Genomic DNA, 21,081 nt, shown 5'->3' on the forward strand with positions numbered 1-21,081 from the left:
TAAAGGAGGGGCCGTCATTCAGTGGCAGGGCACATGCTTTCCATGCTAAGTGTCCCAGGTTCAATCTTGGGCATCTCCAGGGTAGGGCAGAGAAAAAAATTCCTGTCTGAATTCCCGGGGGGGCCACGGCCACTCATTGTCAACAAGATGCAACTAGATGAAGGTCTGGCTCAGCATAAGGAAGCTTCCTATGCCTTTTATACATGCAATAATATCTCCAGCATGTTTACTCAAGAATTGTTCTAATGAAATCATTCTCTAGACCTGCAGTTTTCAACATTTTTCATCCCACACTGACAAAGCTCAAAAATGGTCAAGGCACACCATCAATTTTTGACAATTGACAAGGCACACCATGCTGCCTGCAGGGGGTTCACATCCCTCAATGGCCCTGATAGTAAACAACACCGCCCCACAAAAAAAACCTCCCATGGCATACCTGGAGACCATTCGCGGCACACCGACGTGCCACAGAACAGTGACTGAAAATCGCTGCTGTAGACACTGCAATAGTACTGGTTCAGTGCATATTACCTTTTGTCATTCACTTTCTTTTCCTACCCTGACTTCCTGCCAACTGTTCTGACCACCTGTCCCATTGCAACTGTAAGGTTTGTGTGCGTTTACACCTATGTCTTCAGTGGTAAAATCATTTTACTTCTGTAATATTTGCACTGCTACCAGGGGGAATTCATGTTGGCATCCTTCAGTCTCGGAGGACTATGGTGTCGCGCTCTGAATGGTGGTTCTGGAACAGAGTGTCCTCTCCAGTGTGCGAAGCCTGGGTAAAGTAGATATGGAGGATAGACTGTTACCCATGCAGCAGATCCCCTCTCTCCACGTTGCTGGAATGGTCCAATGGAAAGGCAGAAGCCAATACGGTTGGTTCCAGCGGTGTCGCAGGAGTTGCCAGAACGTGACTGTGTTCAGCCATGAACTGCCTCAGGGACTCTGGCTCTGGATTTTGCCTTGAGGTTGACTCCTGAAGCCTTTTCCATAACTGGATGTTAATCTCCTGCTAATTCTCTTTGCTTTTTCTTCCCCTTCTATGCTTCAGTCAAGCTACCAATCGGCTATTATTTTACAGGTCCAACCAGAAGTACTGCATACAGGCAGACAAATATTATCAGACCCCTGGCTAGCCTGATAAAGCATTTTGGTATTAACTCTGTCTTCTGGAATTCTGATTCCACTGTTCATTCCACCCTTGACCCTTCAGAACCAACCTTACATTTAGTCTCTTTCCTGTGTCCTATGGGAAGCAGCAAAACACTCCTGTTGCGTTTGCAAGTGGCACTCTATGGGCTGCTTCACATATTTTGCACACATTGTGTACACTCAACGAGGTGCTGCAGCTAATCTCTCAGAGGTCTGATTTGCAAACACGTTTGTCACATCCACACTGTACGCATTTTTAAGTATACTAAAAATACATGAAGCAGCCCAAACATTAAATAGCTATTCAGCAGATCTGAACCTAAGCAGCATTTCAGTAGTCGTTCTGGCAGTAAACAAGGCCTAGCTATAAACTGCCAATGTAAAAATAAGTATATTTATTTTGGCAATTTCATTAAAAAAAAAAAATCAAGTCTTAGCATTACTTTGAGATTCCTATGAAGGGCCAAAAAGAGACCATTTCAGGGCTGATGGGCTTGCATGACTCAATAAATAGCAGTCATGCTGACCCCAAGGTTGGGGTTGTAGTGTGGGAGATGGCAGCTTTAACTCTTTGTCCCCTTCATGGTCCCTATGCAGACTTTCCCCCCACCAAGATTGCTATTAACTGTGCAAAAAACAAATCCATCAGCCCTAATAACGGGCTTAACATAATGTATAATTTAGCCCTAAAACCCCAGAAAATACATTACAACTTTAGTGTTGCAATTGAGTTAAATTAGGTTTGACATGACTGTATTTCCTCCTACTGGTATCAGAAATGAACATATGCTCACGCTGCTTTTCTTTTCTTTTCTTAGAGGAAAATTAGACAGAAAGGAAATCAGACTGACTATCCTAGGCATATATTTGGACATGGGGATATTATTATGCACTGTCACGCACCAATACTGTAACCTATCTCCTCCTCCTCCTGTTTGACATTATCCTTTGTTCCAGTATCATAATCTGTTGCTACGGAAACAACTATGATGTCACACAGTGAGGATTATGGACGCCTTGAACAGGAAGGAAAAGTATAAAGTCCAAGGAGTAGAGAGAAGATGGGCAACTACAAATAGCTGGTAGGACCCAGACTTTTCAGGAGCCACAAGTGTTAAGAGAAAAGCAAGTCAGCAGCCCTGAGTAACCAAGAGTAGAACAGTGTCATCCCGTCCCTCCCCCAAAAAACTTTTAACTGTGTTTCATACATTCACACAGAAGTGCTCTGCAATGTGCCAGCAAGTTATTTTATAGACCCTTATTACACCAATAAGCACAGCTACTTTGCACACCTTTCCAACAGTATCATGCTGATAGGGAAAATTCATGATCCTAAGTAGGGAATTGCCTTTATTAGGACAAAGCAAAATGGAGAGAGGTATCAGAGAGCAAGCTTTCAAATCCAACAGGATCCTTCATCAGGCTAGATCAGCGATTTTCAGCCTTTTTTATCTCTCGGCACATTGACAAGGCACTAAAATTGTCAAGGCACTCCATCAGGTTTATGACAATTGACAAGGCACACCATGCATCCCCATTGGCCCTAGTAATAAATGACCCCCCCCCCCAAAAAAAACCTGTGGCACACCTGTGGACCACTCTCAGCACACCAATGTGCCAGGGCACAGTGGTTGAAAATGGCTGGGTTAGACTGTAAGCAAAAGAATTTGGTGGGGGGTAGAGAGAATAGTGGGGATATTTTGTAGTACAACACTTTGTAGCTTCTAAAATCACAAGAGGAAGTTTAGGAGCTTTTAACCCATTTCTACCCAGCCCACAGGTGTACACATTTGATCTCTGTTGTATAGATGCAATGTTGGGCAGAAATGGCTTAATGCAGATTTGAATATGCCTCTGAAGACATGTGACGGTTTCAGTACACAGACAGGGCTGCAACAAAGGAAGCAAAATTGTTTGACCTCTTCCCCCCCCCCCCCCGGCCTTCTGGAAATATATATAACATCTGAAAGTCAACTCAATCCAGCCTCCAGAACTAACCTGAAACTCACATGTTCCTTCCACATCATCACTCAGCTGCACACTACAGACACAAAGTGCACGCAGAAAATCAGACCTAGGGCCCAATCCTATCCAACTTTCCAACAAGGCAGCCCCTTACCTTGAGGAGCCTCCATGACTGCCCCCCACCTCAGCATGCAGTGCATGCCATCTTGGCATGGCTGCATTGGTGCTGGAAAATTGGATAGGGTTTGGCCCGCAGTTTCTGTCTATGCCAGTAAAAAATTTGGGAATCACTCTAGCAAGATAACACTACTAGAATGAATTAAAAACTGCCAAACATATTCTCTCTTTAGCTCCTATATGAAGCACAGCTTTGTTGACAAGCATTTCTTAATGGAAGAACCTAATATGATTCAGTGGCGGACCTGCCATTAAATCAAAGGGACAAATGCCCCAGGCATGGAGCCTCATAGGCCTCTAAGATAGTATGGAAGCCTCTCCGAGGCTCTAGCTGTGGTCAGAAACTGTGGTTCTAGTTTGCCAAAGCACAGTTTAAAGCTCCAGGGAAACTCCAGGAGGCTTCCCTGACATGTCCTAGACCTGCGTGAAGCTCCATGCACTCCAGGTAAGTGGGGGGGGGAGATTTGCACATGGGGGGTGGCTGTATCCTGCGGAGGGTGCCATCGTGGACCTTTGCCCCGGGGCATAGGGCAGGAGAGGTCCGCTACTGATATGTTTGGAAGAATACTGCATTTTGGTTCTAGCGTAGTCTTGCCTGCATTGGAACCTTCAGGGTATTTCCAATACTACAAAGGGGCCCAGGTTTTCTGCAGAATAAAGATATACAAGCCATTACCTGGGTCTAAGCAGGTCAAGAGCACAAATCCAAGAGTACAGACCAATTCAAAATGTCCCATCAAATCCAAAACCAGCATCAGGCAAGAAGGTATCATCCTGGCATAACAGCCCAAAGGAAGCAAAGCAGGTGAAAAGTAGAACCAACATTCTTAGTTGCCATATACTGGCCATATACTAGCCTTGCTTTGAGCCATGTAGGTGAGTATCGCCTATTGTCTCTGGAGCTTCAGACATGGGTCTTTCCCAGCTCTACCTGGAAATATCAGAGATTGAACCTGGGACTTTCTGCAAGTCCAGGCAATAATGGGCCAGACTGGCTGGTATGCATGTTTGAGCCGTAATATTCAGAAAACTGAGAGCAAGAAATTTCCACAGTCAATTACTCTTTCCAGAGTCTCTCTCCCACTGAGTCAGTCAAAACCGATTCCCGGTTGTATGTCTTAATATGAAGGCATAATAAACGGAGCGGTACTGTGGAGTCCCAAAGGTTTCATAGTACAGATCCAGTTTAGTCGACAGCCCCCCCATACTCTGAAGTTTCATCAAACCGCTGTTAAAATGATCTGCACATGCCATCCTTTGCAATTCTACGCACAGCTATTTGGGAGAACATCCATTGAACTGAAAGAAGTGGCCTAATGCTGAGTCAGGGTACTGGTTCATTTAGCTCAATAGAGTCTGTACTGATTGACAGCAACTCTCCAGGGTCTACCCTAACCCTACCAGCAGATATCAGGGACTGTACACAGACCCTCTCCACGCAAAGCAAAATGTTACGACTGGGCTGCAGTCACCCCTGAATAAGTAAACTTAGAGTGAGGCTATAAAGAACTGTTTTCCATGTTACCTTTAATGTTGTTTACTGACAGCCACCTAAACACAAGATCGAGCTGATGGAGGGTCCAGGACTCTGAGTTGTGTAGCCTACGAAGTTTGGCTTAGTCCTAGTCAGAACAATGAGACTTGCCTCCAGATAAGCTTACACAGGACTGCAGCCTTAGCTGCCCACATTTTGCAATTACCGCAGTCACTGAGACATGTAAACATGAATGGGTCAGTTCAGATTGTATCATCCAACTGACCAACCAATCACATGAAGAGAAGATGTGCCACACACATTTTCTCCACCCACCTAGCCTGCTGTTCCCTTGTCATATGGTCAAATGGGGCGACATGGCCCCAAACACACAGTTATAAGTAAATAGGGAAAGTGTAGATGCTGAGTTTCTACTTCCACATGACCACACAGGGATGGAACAGTGTCTGTGACCAAAATGTGATTTAAAAAGGGAGGTGAGTCTGCACATACTCCTCCTCGTGCCATTGGGTGGTCGTTACTGTCTGAACTACCCAACCCAATGTTGCCATGTTTGCTCCAGCTTAGAGTGGTTAAGTCAGCAAGAGATGGGATTTACTCCTTCTTTCTGTTGTCATTAACTATTGTCTAAATGCTTTCAGTATTTTAACCCTTCAGTAAATTAGAATACAGTATTAAGCTCCTGGTTATAGAGGTAGAATTATAATTCCAAATCCTTTACATTAGATGTATATTTCATGAGTAACACCTGGAAAGGAGTCTTCAGTTATCTAGGTAATAACTGCATTCTTAGCATTGTGTCAGCCGAAGGAATGATTATTACACCATTGAAATAAGGACTAACTTCCTGTTGTGTCTATTATTGTTATGATGCAGAAACTTTTGATGGGTAAGAGATTATTCCCTCAGAGTACCTTCATTTTTTATCCATCTGAGCTAGACACTTCAATATGTGGCAAGACAGCTCAACGCAGCACCTCTTCCAAAAATCTAATTAAACAATGGCCTTAAAAAGGGGCATATTCCATTTCATCCTGTCCCAAAATGAAACCAGTGAGATGTTCAAAGTTGGTCATGACCATAAAGCATGGGGAAGGAGGGTAAACATTTTCCTGCCTCTGCACCATTTTTATCCTACCAGAAATTGCCCTCCTGGACCTATTTGTTGAAATTAGCCACTTTGGCTGGGATTTTCAGCCTGATCATGGCACAAAGGAATGCATTGACTTCTCCCTTCCTTGTGCATCACAGTCCTGTTGCACATCTGCATCCCTGGGGCTATTTTGGGGGGAAAAGGAGAGAGCCACTTTTAGGCTTGTCTGCAATAGACGGGCTTAATGAAATATGTAGTTTAGTTCGTATTTAATATTGCTTCCCAAAAACAATCCACATGACAGGTAGTATCCAAAGAATGTCAGTCATGACTAAGCACCATCAAAACTAATGAAACAAGTTAAAGTTCCACTAATTTCACTGAAACAGACATGATTACCAATTTTCTTTATCTATAACCCTACATGTTCTGTCTTTAAGAATATGGACCAATTTTTGAAAAATTGTGGTCTACTCAGCAAAAAAGGGAATATACATTGACTAGTGAGAACAAAGAGGTTCAGCTGAATTGTGACTACTTGATGGCTGCAAAACATCAACCTCATTGATTTGCACATAGTTGCTTGCAAAATGGGCACCTGTTGATGGGTGCTACATATTTAAATATACCCTAAAATTTTTGCCAAGTAATCAAGCTCCAATTCTCACTTCGCCTTATCTCCGGGTCAATCAGAGGGCAGAGTCTTTCAACTCTGAACCGTTTCCTTTCTCAAGCGGCAGGCAGGTACCAGGCAGGCAGGGCAGAGATCATTTGTACAGCAACTGGGAAATTCCAGCCAAAGTTAACCTTTCAATCTCCTTCCTTCTGCTGCAGCCTCGTTCTGGTTCTGCTTTTCAAACTCTTGCAAAGCAGGTCTGTTTTTTGAAACACCAGGATGGGACCCTCCTTCCCAGGCTACAATTAAGTATACCATTACTTAAGAATAACACCCATGGAAAGCAGGGGGTCTACTTCTGAGTAAAAAGGGCTGCAAATATATGCAGCTGCATCTCTCTGCTGTGAATTGAATTGCACACTCCCAGTTATGCGTTATATGCTGTATGTGGAGCTTCTGGCTTAACACACCAGACACCATAAAGGTGGATTTGATTCATGGTTCAACCTTTTTCACTGGCATATCCCTTGGCAGCCCATTTCCATAAATTGTATCCTTCCTATTAGCAAAATGTTTGCAATTAATAATACAAGCCCTCACCTCCCCCATATGAAAACCCAGACTTCATGTGTTCATTACAGTGTTTTCTCTTTTCATCTGTTTGAAGAAGACTCTGCCTTTGCATTGTTTTGCACCAGAAGTGTGCTGAGAAATTCTGGCTGATTGACTTTTCATATTATGTTTCAGCTTTTTTACTGTGCTGGTTTTCAATCACTGGTGCATACATGATTTGATGACCAAAAACTAGCTATTGGTGGGGCTTTCATAGTCAACTAGCTACCTTCCTTCCTGCCTTGCTGCCCCTGCAAAGTATTCTGGAGCACGACCTGCCATTTTCTGCCATTATTCCATTCTTTTTCAAGTACCCCTACAGGTCCTGTGGAGTGTCCCTGGGAGTACATGAATACCAGGTTGGGAACCACTGTTTTACTGGTATGTTGTTTACAGTGCACTTACTTTGATAGTGTTTACAAAAAGGTGGTGAAGACCAGAATTTTAAAAAGAATAAAAATGTATCTTATGCTCTTTTATTATGTTTTTAATAAATTAATAATAATAATAATAAAATAATAAACTTTATTTATATCCTGCCCTTCTCCCCAAAGGGACCCAGGGCGGCTATTACAGACTACAGTTCTTAGGTAACAATTAGTGGTAGGTTATTTTTCAGGATCTGGCCTCGGGTAAAATCAGACAAAACTATAGTCAGACACCCCCCTAAGTTTAACCCCCGACTTATCCGAGGGTCATAGAAAATTCCATGATTGCTGGCTCAAAACCTGCCCTTGACTTATCTGTGGGATCGACTTGCGGGTGAGTTGTGTTGCTGATGCCTTCTTTTACAGAATGAACATTATGCATCTACAGGACATCTTTTATGCTTCTGTGCATTTGCAGTTAGGTTGGTTTTATTTCCTGCTTTCCTGTTTTATTGATTTTGTCTTGACTGTTATGTTACCTTAGTATTTATTTTTTTGTGAAACCAATGGCCAAAACAGATACTTCTGAACTGAACTGCTAAATATTACTGCCTCTCCTATAGGAAAGAAACCCTAGCTAATGTTCATTGGACAGGTTCATTTATTTTAATGCATACCAATACCATGTCTGAGTTTTTAGAAAAAAACAAAAAACATTACACCAAGAAACTCAGGCAGGCAATACAAAAACTTTGGAGTTCCCCTGTTCTGACCCAGTTATGAACCACCATGGCCCTTTTGCCTGATATCCATTTCCATTTGTATTATGGAAATCTATTAATTTTGCCCAGCCCACAGGTGTACACATTTGCTCCATGTTGGGTATATGCAACGTTGGGCAGAAATGGCTTAACTTCTGGGTCCATATAACTCAGCTGCACATGATGATTCCAGACGGGATCCTGTCCCTGTGTTCACTGAAGACAAATATGATGTACAAATAGGACTATGGTAGCTTGATTATGGTCTCAGAAGTAATCTACAGCCACTACTCAGCATGTAGTTGGTCTGTGGAGCTCCTTGCCACAGGATGTAGTGATGGCATCTGGCCTAGATGCCTTTAAAAGAGGATTGGACAAATTTCTGGAGGAAAAATGCATCACGGATTTTATAAGTGGGCTACTTCAGAATGCCAGATGCAAAGGAGGGCACCAGGATGCAGCTCTCTTGTTGTCTTGTGTGCTTCCTGAGGCATTTGGTGGACCACTGTGAGACACAGGAAGCTGGACTAGATGGGCCTAAGGCCTGATCCAGCAGGGCTCTTCTTATGTTCACTGGTGGGAACCTGAAGCTAGGTTTTTACAGATCCCGGTCCAATCTTTTGTACACCAGATCATACTTGTCCATCCTTCCTGAATGTGACCTTAGTTTTGTTTTTGTGCAAACATTTGGCCTAGGAGCTCACATCTCTAGGCTGGTCCTTGACAGGTTCAAAGCTTGAGCCCCACACAACTCTACTGTAAAAAGCCCTGTATAGTGGTATTACAGTGCCTTGAGAGTGGGACAACTCCTATCCCTCATTATGCCAATAGCAGATGATGCACAAGTTACAGAAATTACTGATATGAATTCCACCAGCCGCCCACATACAAAACTACCACCTACTACTGCTAAAAATACGCTGTAAATTGCTATAAAAGTTGTCAAGGAGAAGCAGTAAGCAAAGCAAAAAAAAAAAAGGAGAGAGAGCGCCATCACAAAACTAAAACATAACATAATGATCTATCTGTAATACAGCCAACAAAGATTAAAGCACATGAACATCCCCTGACACACCCACAGGGCTTGCAAGGCGGCTGCTGACTCAAAGCTGTGGTTGGCTGGATTACCAAGCAAGGAACAGCTGAAGCTCAGTTCAAGAGAAAAGACAACCAGAAACCTGTAAGGCAGCTCAGTCCATCTTAAACCTGAGGTGGTTTTATACAAAAAAAAAAATTGGATTTAAGGAGAACACATCACTGCTCCGAGAGACCATAAGCAGCGTTCCTAGATCTTCTTTGTTACATTCCTTCTGCATGCCGAAGAATTTGGCTTTCTGGAACAAAATTTCTCTCCAGATGTGCAGGGCGGTTATCAGAATGCATTTTACGTGCTAAAATTGCAAGACGGGCACGAAAATGGCAACAGCTCAGCACACTTGCACACTCAAGTAGTAAAAATGTGCCTCTCATCAAGGCATGATGTGTGTGTAGGAAAGAAAACAGGAAAACATGCTGCATTGTGATTAGAAAGCTGCCTTCATATTTTAAAAAATGGTGCAGCAGCTGATGCAAAAGTAACAGTTAACCATAGTTTGTGCCAACCCTGGTTTCAGTGATGACTTTGGATTTCAGGGAACTGAAATCTGTGGGCCCCCTCCAGTTTTGAGAGGAAGCCTCCTCTAAGGAATGTGATGGATGGGATAGCAGAGGTGACAATGGAGCAGCTCATGGTTGAAAGAGTTGCTCCGCCACTCCACATGAAGGCTATTGGCCCAGATGTGGTCTCAGGGATCAGCACAGGGACCTTCTGAGGGCCTTGGGCAGCTGCTCAACAGTGCCAATCCAAGACATCAGCTCTACCTGGTTTAGTGCAGTAAAATCATGATTGGACCTACCGAAATAAGCTCCACCTCAGGAGGGGGAAATAGTAGTGTGCATTTTCAGATAGTAGTGAGAGTAAGGGCCAAATCCTAACAACTCTCGCCACTGGAATGAGTATTCCAGTGGTGCTAGACAATTTCCAGCAGTTGCAAAGTGCGACAAATCAGAGCACAAGGGTTCAACACCAGCAGAAGCAGCAAGTGGCCGGCTCTGCACAGCAGCGGACTTGGGATGTCCGGCTCCCCAGGTAGGTTTCTGCAGGGGGTGGGCAGAACAGGACAGGAAATGGCGGGATGGGGGCGTAAAAAGAGCAGATTGGGACTGGGAAGGGGGCAGGTTCTGTGGTAGCCATGTCCACAGAATCCAAGCCCTCTTCCGAGGTTCAATCTGCCTTCATGGGGACATGCGGCAGCGATATTGGCCTCCAGAGGCCGAAACTCCACCACAGGACACAGCAGATGCCACATTAGCCACTTCATTGCCACAGGAGGGGGGGAGTTAACAGTGGATTGGGATGTAAATCATGGTTGAATATTATATCCACAGAGGGTCTATTTAGATTCAGGAAGAGGAAACAGAGCTAATTTGCAATGGGCAAACGTAGCTGCTTCCTGGCCTGTTAATGCAAAATTACTTCCTTTTTAAGGGCAATTCCCTCTTCACCCTCCGGGTAAGAACATTTTGGTATGTTGACAGAAATCCTCCTCCATTGACAAACACTGGTCTAAGGTTCACAGCAAGCAAATGATATATACTGTGAGAAGCCCTCCCCTCCCTGGCTATATTCAGGGGGTCATTTTGTTCTGGCTCATGTAAATCAAAATGGCTTTACTGAAAACAGGTCTATTGATTTTTAAAGGGCCATTGTGATCATCTAGTATAAGTCTATTGGATTTTGCACCAGTGTTGCTACAACATGCCAATATATTTCCAACCCTTGATGAAGAATAAGGCAGCTAAAAACCAAGTCATGCAGCATTCGCTTCAGTTTGCTTTTCTGGTGTATTTCACTGCATCTCTTTTATACCCTCCCATTTTTATTCTCACAAAAAAAAAGCCCATTTATCAGAAATGCCTGATTACACAGGCCTACAAATTGAGGGTCAGAAAAGTTTTTCCCAAACTTTATAGTGGTTTGATATGAATTTGGGGTGCCGATTCCAAAAATGGCATCTGTTGTGCCCTATCACGTCTAGTTTTGGAGATATACAGTAGTATAGCCTCATTAGTGAATGATTCAAGCAGCTTCCTCATGAGGAAGCCATGGTGTAGGCCATTTTTAGAATCGGCACCCCAAATGTACCCAGGAATTGGTGTAACGTTTAAGGAAGCAAAATATGTGTTGGCCTGTGTTATCTGAACCCTTTACATATCAACCAAGTAGCCCCAAATCAATGTTCCTGCATATAAAGAGCCCTCCTGCTCATCCACACATCCCATAGGTGACCCTGTTACATTCCCCAGGCTAAATGGCTATTATATTATAATTACTTTTTGCATTTATATTGCATGTTATGAGAGTTTAAATTACTTTTCCTACATAATGCTTACAACGGTCCTGTAAGGTAGGACAGTATTAATATCCACAGAAACAAGGAAATCCAGAGGGACAGCTGGAAGTTCTAATAAACTTCATTTCAAATACATCTTTATCAAGGGAAAATCTTCATATTTGCTTCTTTGTGAAAAGCTCCACGCACCAGCTCTCTCAAAGCACTAGCCTAAGTATTTAGGGCCCAATCCTATCCAATTTTCCAGGGCTGGTGCAGCAGCGCCAATGGGGCCTGCTCTGTATCCTGTGGTGGGGAGGCAGTCACAGAGACCTCCTCAAGGTAAGGGAACAAATGTTCCCTTACCTCCGGGCTGCATTGCAGCTGCACCGGTGCTGGAAAGTTGGATGGGATTGGGTCTTTATTCAGCAGTTAATCTCACTGAGTTCAGTGGCACATTCTCTCAGGTAACTGACTGTGCTTAGGGCTGCAGACTAAAGATCTGCTTAAGGTGATGCAGCATCAAGCTTTTTGAAGCAGTTTTCCCAAAGGAGTAAACATGAGAATTTTATCTTGATAAAGAGATATTCAAAACATGTTATCTAGACATTGCAGTTGTCTTTTTGTGCTGCTGACTTTTCTCTGAGGGTTTTTACACCTCCTTGTATTGGGGTTGCTGGGAGTATTATTATTCCCATATTAGAGAAAGGAAGGCTGAAGCTGAGAGAGAGAGAGAGAGAGAGAGAGAGAGAGAGAGAGAGAGAGAGAGAGAGATGAACCTAGAGAGTAAGATTTGTGCCCAAAGAATTTCAGTCAGGACCTCCCCTAACACAGATGACACTGATAGCTGTTTCACACATGCACTAGTTCCAAAAGCAACACAAATGGCAACACACCCATTCCCAGGTGCAAATGAAATATTTGGGATAGTTCATGAGCATTTCATAATCCTACAGTACACAATTATTAGAGGATAAAAGTTGCCAGTTTTGACCACGGGTCTTCCCCAGCAGCATGCATGTAGCAAGTCAAGTCCAATGAGAGAGAGCACACTGGGACACCTTCTGTGGTGCTCTTGAGTCAGAACCAGTTCATCTAGCTTAGTGTTGCCTCCTCTGACTTGCAACCTGTCTGCAGGGGGCTTTCCCCATCATCTGCTGCATGCTGCTTTGACTTGAGACACCAGGGATGGGAACTGAACTTGGGACCTTCTGCATGTTAAGCATGCGCAGTAAAGTCCTTGCCCTTGTGCACTCCAGCACCTTGCCCAAGCCCCCAAAAAGCCACCAGGAGCCCAAGTGAGTGGCCAGGGCAGGTTTGTGGCTAGAAACTAGGAGCAGCTGCCGCTGACAGTGCAGCCGCTGACAGTGATCTCCACTGGGCAGATGCAGTGCTCTTTAAGAAAGGAAAATACAGGAAGAGGAGGAGAAAGACAAGGAAAAGGAAGATGAGATTGCACAGGGCAAGAAGGAGAAAGGCGGGGGGAGAGAGATGGGCAATTGGCAGAAGCAGTCAGAAGGAATATAGTGAGAATAGTAGAAGAGAGGGCGGCAAGTAGGAAGGGGGATCTGGACAAAGACTGGAAGTGGAGAGAGGTCAAGGAGAAAGGGGAAAGGAGGGGAGAGGGGAAAAAGCCCTTCTTCAAGGTTGCCCCCACCCCAGCTTGAAGAGGAGCTGGCAATCTCCAGAGCCGTCCAACCCTCCGAGAGCTGGCAAGTGTGGGGAGGTTTTGTGAAGCAACAAGGCAGCCAGGCCAGAAACCCAGCCAGGCCAGAAGACCCCTCTGGCTGGCCCCACACTCATATTCTCTCCCTTCCATCCTCTGGCCTTGGAAGAAGATCCATCTGACCAACAACTGAACTAAGTAGTGTAATTGCAGGATCTAGAGGACATTCAGAGACATTGGGGCTAAGACCCTCTTATGGATCTCTGCTTCCTACATGTGACAATACAGTACAGGTATGCCCCTTGTGTGCAATGCCTTTATCTCCAATGATTGATTGCTGTCCACCAAGTGACCCCAAAATGTCCTACCCCATCCCTTATGATGTGAACCTGCCCTCTAGGAATGACTCACAGTGGGTGCCACAGCCCTACAGGCTTAACTCGCACTGTACTAAAATAATAGTAACTCATCCGCAGGGTCAACTACCCTAATCAAGCCGCTCTTCTCACAAAGCACAAAGCACCCAGGAAGTTTGCATGCTCCATCTCTTGCAGGAATGGGGGGGGGGGGGAGGAGAAAGCCCTGAGAGTGGTTTGCCCGTGGACCCCCACATCCTGAAACAGGCACTGCTTCCTAGCTCACTGATCAGCCTCTTAGTCACTGTGTAACACCCATCCCCTGAACCATTTGTACTGCGTACCTATTTATTATGAACACATCATAAGGTTTCTGATAAATGAAGCTGTTCCCTGGGACTTCAAGGCCTCTTTGTATGGTCAGATTGGTGTAATGGGGCCATAAAATAACAGTGACTCAGGCCCCTTCTGTGTGTAAATGGAGCACCACTAGGAAAAGGTGGCTTCTCCCATATGCCTCCTGTCATTTATTGATACTGGCAATATTAACATGTCCAATTAACAGTATCAGCATCTTGCAGAAGGAATATTGGCCTTATAAGAGGGCTACTGAGCAGCAGAGAAAGATATTGATCCAACACAGCTGTAGCCAAGCAATATCTGATATGCTGGGGAGAAGCAAAAACTGAGGAAGTGTGATGGAAAAACTTTTGTTACTGAAAGAAAGCCCCATTGCCAGTCTTACTGCCATTAGTACATCGCCTATGATGAGCAGAACCCCACAGGCTCTTCTGATTCCAGCATCAAAGAATGTGTCAATTTGCAAAATACAAAGGAGGGCGAGACAAGATCAGGATTCCACAGCCACCATAAGTTCAATCCACAAACTTCTTTTCGTGAAAGGTGGACCTCCGGTTCAAACATTCAGCCATGAAGCTTATGGGTTCATTCACTCTTTATCAGTCTAACCGACCTCACAGGGAGGTTGTGAAAATAAGCTGGGGAGAGGGGAATGTACAGTGCCTTGAGCTGCCTGGAGGATGGGGTAGTTAAAAGACAGCTTGGAAAGATACAGAGTGTAGCTGGTCAAACCTTGTCAAACTGAGAGTCACTTGGCAGAGCATTGAATAATCACAGCTGGGCTTTCCTGTGCACAACGATCACCCAGTGATTAAAAACTGTGAGCGAAAAGTTCCAGTCTCACTTTTTCAGCCACAAACACACAAGGTGCCCTTAGGACACAAACTTTCAGTCTCAACCCCCAGTAAATAATGTGGGGACAACAGTGTAAAGATCACTGAGACCATGTATGTGCAACCTTGTTAAGCTCCAAGAAAAACTGCTTTGCAAATGCTAAGAAATATCACTCTACAGGATGACTCCTGTACAATCCCCCTCCTGTCCAATGGCTACTTCTCCCTCTTGTTTGCTGCCCAGGTACTCCAGCCTAAGTGCTGTCCTGTCCTCCATTCCTTTTCTTCACCATCTGCCAGCCCAGTAACAAAATGAAAAATCAATTTCTCCAAAATCTTAAAACAGAAATAAATTATCTACATTCATATGTACCAGGAAATGAAACATTACAAAACCCAACACTTTTTCTGCCTCTTACACTAAGTTTTGGGAATGATCTATCTGTAGGATTGCCTTCTGAGTTCTTCTCTTGAAAACACTTGGTATCTTGGCTCCAAATAGATTGCTCTATTTTGTTTGTGTCTGTGTGTGTGAGAGAGACTTAATGATTTGGGAAACTTCAGCTGAAAACATGACAGCCAGCAAAGTTCTGCTGGAAGCTCCTGAGGCAGCAAGACTAGAGGCTACCAAGGGTCTCTTCCCATATTATGTTTTCAGACACACATCTAAACTTCTTAAAGGCTGTAAAATGTAATTTGTGAATCAAACAAGCACGTTTTTTGGGGAACATTTGTTTCCAGTAGAAATCACAACCACATGATGTGGCAATGGCCCAGGCCTGGCTCATCCAGGAAGCCAACAGAAGCAGTTGCCTCCGTTACCAGATTGGCGGTGGGTGCCCATTTCTGCCTACTTGCCCCCACTGCTCCTCCTTCCACTCCCTGGATTAGAACAGGAAGAGTGGGACAGAGAGGAAGACGAAATGTGGAGAGGAGAAGAGTACTGAGCTAGAACACTGGACAGCTGCAGAGGTTGGCACATGATCAGCTAAGGGGGGCAGCATTTGGCATGGTGTTGGGATGCCCTGCAATGGCCACTAGTTTAGATGGCTGCAAAAGGAGGAGATGGGACACATTTGAGGAGGGTAAATCTGTCATTGGCTGTTAATCCTGATAGCTGTCCAGCAGAGCCTCCATGTTCAGACCCACTGAACATGAGTTACTGGGAAGCAACAGTGGGAGAGCTATTGCCTTATGCCAGGGTTGCCGACTCTGACTGAAGCTATTCCTGCAGACAGTTTTGACCATAGGACAACAAGAACACTCCAGGCCAATCCTGGAGGGTTGACAACTCTTCCTCATGCCCTGCTTGTGGGTTTCCTGGAAGCATCCACTGGGTCATTGAGGGCCCAGTCCTATCCAGCTTTCCAGCTCCGGTGTAGCCACAATGCAGCTCCATGGTAAGAGAACACAGGTTCCCATACCTTGAGAAGGCCCCAGTGTCTGCCCTCCACCACAGGATGCTGCACTGGCACAACTGCACCAGCACTGGAAAACTGGATAGGATTGGGCCCTGACACCTCAAGACCGAGCACTGGAGTCTGTATTTGTCATGTGATGTTCTGAAAATAATTCTTTAGTGAGATCCATATTCTGGAGGAAAGAGTTAAGAACCATATTGACACTCTGAGTTTTGTTCATTGTTCAGTTGAGCCACGGGACAGAAAGCAGCTTGAAATTACATGCCTAATTTCTGGAGAAGTTAAGTCCTAAATTTAAATTATAACCAATCACACTGAGGTCATGGTCTTGGCTGATTCATCCCAGTGGGCTTCTGTCAGTATCTTTTATAAAAGAGCTGTATCGTTCAAAAGAGTGTGCATATAGTCTCTCTTTTTAGGAATTTTATGACAGGAAAATGGCAGGCCCTATGTAGGAGGAAAGTAGTCCATGAATAGAGCAGCAAGGAAATGACAGAGCAGGATACAGCACATGGGCCCAGACTTGGTGAAAGGTAGTCATTTTTAAATGCTGTTAAAATGAATGAGACAAGCATAAGTTACTCACTGCTGACTTGTCCAATTTATCTCTTTCAATATGACTAAGTGTGACTGAGGATTGGTTCACACATATAGTACATGTATGTCATTTCTCTACACTTGATTACTGTAAACCTGAGTGTGGTTCACACACTTGTCTCCATTTAAAGAATGTAATATCCAATGATTACTTGCATGTATCAATGGACCATCACAGACTCCACAGACACAGCTTGTGTATCTCCTCTCTCCTAAGAACATAAGAACAGCTCCACTGGATCAGGCCATAGGCCCATCTAGTCCAGCTTCCTGTATCTCATAGGCCCAAATCCTAACCCACTTTCCAGCACTGGCATAGCTGTGCCAATGGGACGTGTGCTGCATCCTTGCAGCTGAGGGACACTCATGGAGGCCACCTCAAAGCAAGGGGATGTTTGTTTCCTTACCTAGGAGCTGCACTGACCTTATGTCGGTGCTGGAACATGGGTTAGGATTGTGCCCACAGTGGCCCACTAGATGCCTCAGGGAGCACACAAGATAACAAGAGACCTGCATCCTGGTGCCATCCCTTGCACCTCTCATCACCTCACATGCAATCTCACTGGTGCCCATTCACACATTCAGGTTACAGTCATCAAATATAGGGAAATTGAGTGATGCTCTAGCACAGCGATTTTCAACCTCTGTGCCGTGGCACACTGGTGTGCCACAAATGGTCCACAGGTGTGCCACAGGAGTTTGGGGGGAGGTCATTTATTAGTAGGGCCACTGGGGGATTTGATTCCCCCACCTACAGCATAGTGTGCCTTGTCAAGTGAACTGATGGTGTGCCTTGACAATTTTACCACCTTGTCAGTGTGCTGTGAGATGAAAAAGGTTGAAAACAGCTGCTCTAGCATGTATGAAGCAGTTGCGAATGACTGGCAGTTGAATGTGTGAATGGAGATTGCACATGAGATGATGATAGAGGTTATATGAAAAGCATAACGTTTTATGACACCATATAAATGACATACGCATAGGTTATATGACACCGGTGAAAAGCAGTGCCCCCAAGGTTACATGAATGTTCTGTCTGTGCTGTCATAGCCGTGTGGTCACCCATTCACATGCAAGAAATCACTTCATATTAAACAATCGGGTGATTAATATACAGGTGTGAATCAGGTCTAATTTTCTCTGAGTTGGGGGTGAAAAGTAAGGGTGGAGCAAGTATGGGTTGCTTCTGGGAAGTGACAAAGCCCGAGCTGGAATGATACAGTCCCTAGATGCAATGAGGCACCTATGGGGAGGAGAGAGAGAGAGAGAGAAGGATAGCATTCAGCCAGAGGTGCTCATTGTCACACCGGGGCAAGCTTTCCCGCACTAGCACTCTCAGTCAGCATCTCTCTTTCATAAGCCACCTATGCTCTCCAAAGCCAGCATGGTGCAGCGGTCTGAGTGTCAAAGCAGGGGGACCTGGGTTCAAATTTCTCAGCCCTGGGGTTGTTGTGAGGCTAGAATGTGGAGGGGGGGAGAGGGAAGCGACTGAGTACAGCCCCCTAAGCTCTTGGGATAAAAATGTAACCAATAAAAGTCATCATGTGAAATATTTTAACCCACCAACTCCCACCTCTCTCATTACAACAGCCAAAAAACCTCTTGCTCTCTATTCACTTGCAAGTTTCTTTCCCGGAATAGAGCGCTGACACGCCAGAGGCCAGCAGAGGGCGCTTTAGGGAGCTATTTAAAGAGAAACTCTTCTTTTTATTATTATTTTTTTTCCTGGTTAAACACACCAGGCTGTTCCAGTTGCTGCAGATCTTGGCCTTTATTCCCCTTTTCTTTTTCTTTCTTTCCTTCTTTTGTAAACAAACACAAAGATCCCTCTTTGTTGATTGCCTCCAGCTTGCCTTTCTTTTTCCTTGGCCGGCTTAAGGAATGGAACTCTCCCCCCCTTTAATTCTCATTCTCCCTTTCCCAATGGCTACCTTTCGACCTGCAAGGCTCACCATCTAGAATGGCAAAGCCTGTCATCCAGAAGGCATACCTTTCCTTTCCTGCCCCAGCCAGTCGCGCAACAGTCTTTCCAGAATTCCAGCAGCACTGAGCACGCCACGAGCCGGCCCAGGCAGCCCTAGGAAGCCTCTCCTCTGGGTAACTTTATAGCACCCAGAGAACCAGCTGCTTGCAAAAAGAGAAGTTTGATCGCCCTCCTCAGCCCTTCCTCGCCACCGGGTGAAAGTGCCACTTCCCACCTAGATCAGACCACGGGTGTGTGTGTGTGTGTGTGTGTGTGTGTGTGTGTGTGTGTGTGTAACCCCCTGGAATCCCCCCCCCCACCTTTCCATCTTTGGCTGGAAAAATAACAGGAGAGGACCAGGAGACAAGCATTGAATGGAAAAAACAAGAATCAAACCAAAGGGATGCCCTTTTCTCCCCGCAGCGATTGGCACCAGGCTATTTAATCCATGCCAACCCGGGGTGGGGAAGGGAAAGGAGGCCAGGAACAGAGGCGAATAAATAAGAAAGAAAGAAAGAAAGAAAGAAAGAAAGAAAGAAAGAAAGAAAGAAAGAAAGAAAGAAAGAAAAGGGGCGTCCTCTGTCTAGATTCTAAGGAAACCAGAAAAACCAACTTCATGCACTTCAGCATAATCTCAGTCCCACCCATCCAGCCGGCTAGTTTTAGCCTGAAACTGAAAGGAAGAACCGGCTGGCTTGGGGGAGAAAAATAAATAATGATTTTGTGAGAATCTCCTGCTTCACACACACACCTCCCTCTGGCTCTCTCATATAGAGAGAGATACCTGGATACATTTTCCACTGCCACCGCCCCCCTTTTTAAAAAACTATATGATCAGGGTGTACCAGCACAGGCATTAAAATAAAAACACCTTTAGATGACTGCAAAGACCCATAGTAGGATTTGCAACTACATGTTGTTTAGCTGAAGGCACACACAGGCAGGCAGGCAGGCAGGGCACTGTGGACCCGGTGACTGCAGAGTCTTCCCCCTCCCCCCCCCCCGTCCACATTTCATTGTTCCTCCAACACCCGGTCCTGAGATCAGACTTTTTGGCAGCCAGACTTCCACCACAGGGACCTGTTCAGGGGCAGGGTCCTGGCGATGGTCTCCACCATGGGGAGAAATGCATTGGAAAGGGGGCGGGGAGAGGGACCTGGGGAACCAGCAGCCCTGAAACCCTCTCTTTGAAAGCAGTGGGCTCTGGTTATTTCCACACACAAAGGGGGGCACGAACAGCCCCCCCCCGCCCACCTTCTTGCTAAGCCATCTCCTTGAGCACTCCTATATAATTAAAGGGGGGGGCAGCCAAATCGGTGGTCATCCATACATTTTCCCCCTCCCCCCCCCGTCCTGGGGTGGGAGGCTGGGTTTGAGAGATGCCTGAGCAGGAAGAGAAATGAAGAGGATCCAGCCAAGCTGCCTTACCTTCGTACACGGGGGCCATCGGTGCAAGGATGTCTGTTATTCATGGCAACGAAAGAGAAATGAAGCAGGATTGCAGCCCCCCCCTTTAAACTCAATAGAAATCTGCCATCTTGAGCCTGTGTCTCTCCGTACAGCGGCCAGCAGCCTCCTGCATCACTGCCTCAATTCATGGAGGGGGGAGGCAGCAGGGGAAAGAATCTGCTCCTGGAGCCCTCCATCAGCAGCAGCAGCAGCAGGAGATGGTGGGGTGGGGAGGGGGCAGGAAAGGGCTGGGGAGGTCTCGATGCACAGTGGACAGGTCAAGTGGGGAGGGGGGTGTGGGTAGCTGGAGGTCCCTCCAGACTTGGGGTTTTGGGGGGCGGGGAGGGGGGACTCGAGAAATCCCCCCCAGCTCTCAGCTCCACATGTCTGTCTGTCTGCCTGCGCGATCGGGGGTTCTGCAAAAGTTGCCTCAGCCAGCAGAGGAAGGGAGAGAGAGACTGAGAGCCGGAGAGACACAGAGAGGGGAGGAGAGAAGGAGGAGGAGGAGGAGAGGGGGGAAGGCTCAGGGAGTTTGCAAATAATCGAGTGCCGATGGCACAGATCTCAGTTTCCCAGAAGGAGGGAGGGGGAGAAAAAGAGGGGGGGGGAGAGAAAACCACTCTCTGCGGAGATTATGTGGGATCTTGTTTAACAACACATTTCAATCAAGAGGAGGGGGAGAGAACAGGCAGCAGAAGTTGGCAGAACAGGTTCTGCCTCTCCTTCACTCTTCCCAGACAGACAGACAGACAGACAGACAGAAAGAGATTTTCAGGCTGCAATCCTCAACGCGCTTTCCTAGGATCAAGCACCATTGACT

At 45.6% G+C, this 21,081-nt stretch overlaps 1 protein-coding gene across 2 annotated transcripts in view; it reads right to left on the reverse strand.

Annotated features, from left to right (window-relative positions):
- HIPK2 (homeodomain interacting protein kinase 2) overlaps positions 1-20,687 on the reverse strand; it is a 181,293-nt gene extending 160,606 nt beyond the window's left edge. For both annotated transcript variants that reach the window (XM_066634241.1, XM_066634243.1), the window contains exon 1: positions 20,241-20,687. In XM_066634241.1, coding sequence (XP_066490338.1) covers positions 20,241-20,259 — 19 coding nt within the window. In that variant the 5' untranslated portion in view covers positions 20,260-20,687. The remainder of the gene's footprint in view (positions 1-20,240) is intronic.
- Between the last annotated feature and the right edge of the window lie 394 nt (positions 20,688-21,081).

This window comes from Tiliqua scincoides, chromosome 7 (genome assembly GCF_035046505.1).
Source record: "Tiliqua scincoides isolate rTilSci1 chromosome 7, rTilSci1.hap2, whole genome shotgun sequence".
Lineage (NCBI taxonomy): Eukaryota > Metazoa > Chordata > Lepidosauria > Squamata > Scincidae > Tiliqua > Tiliqua scincoides.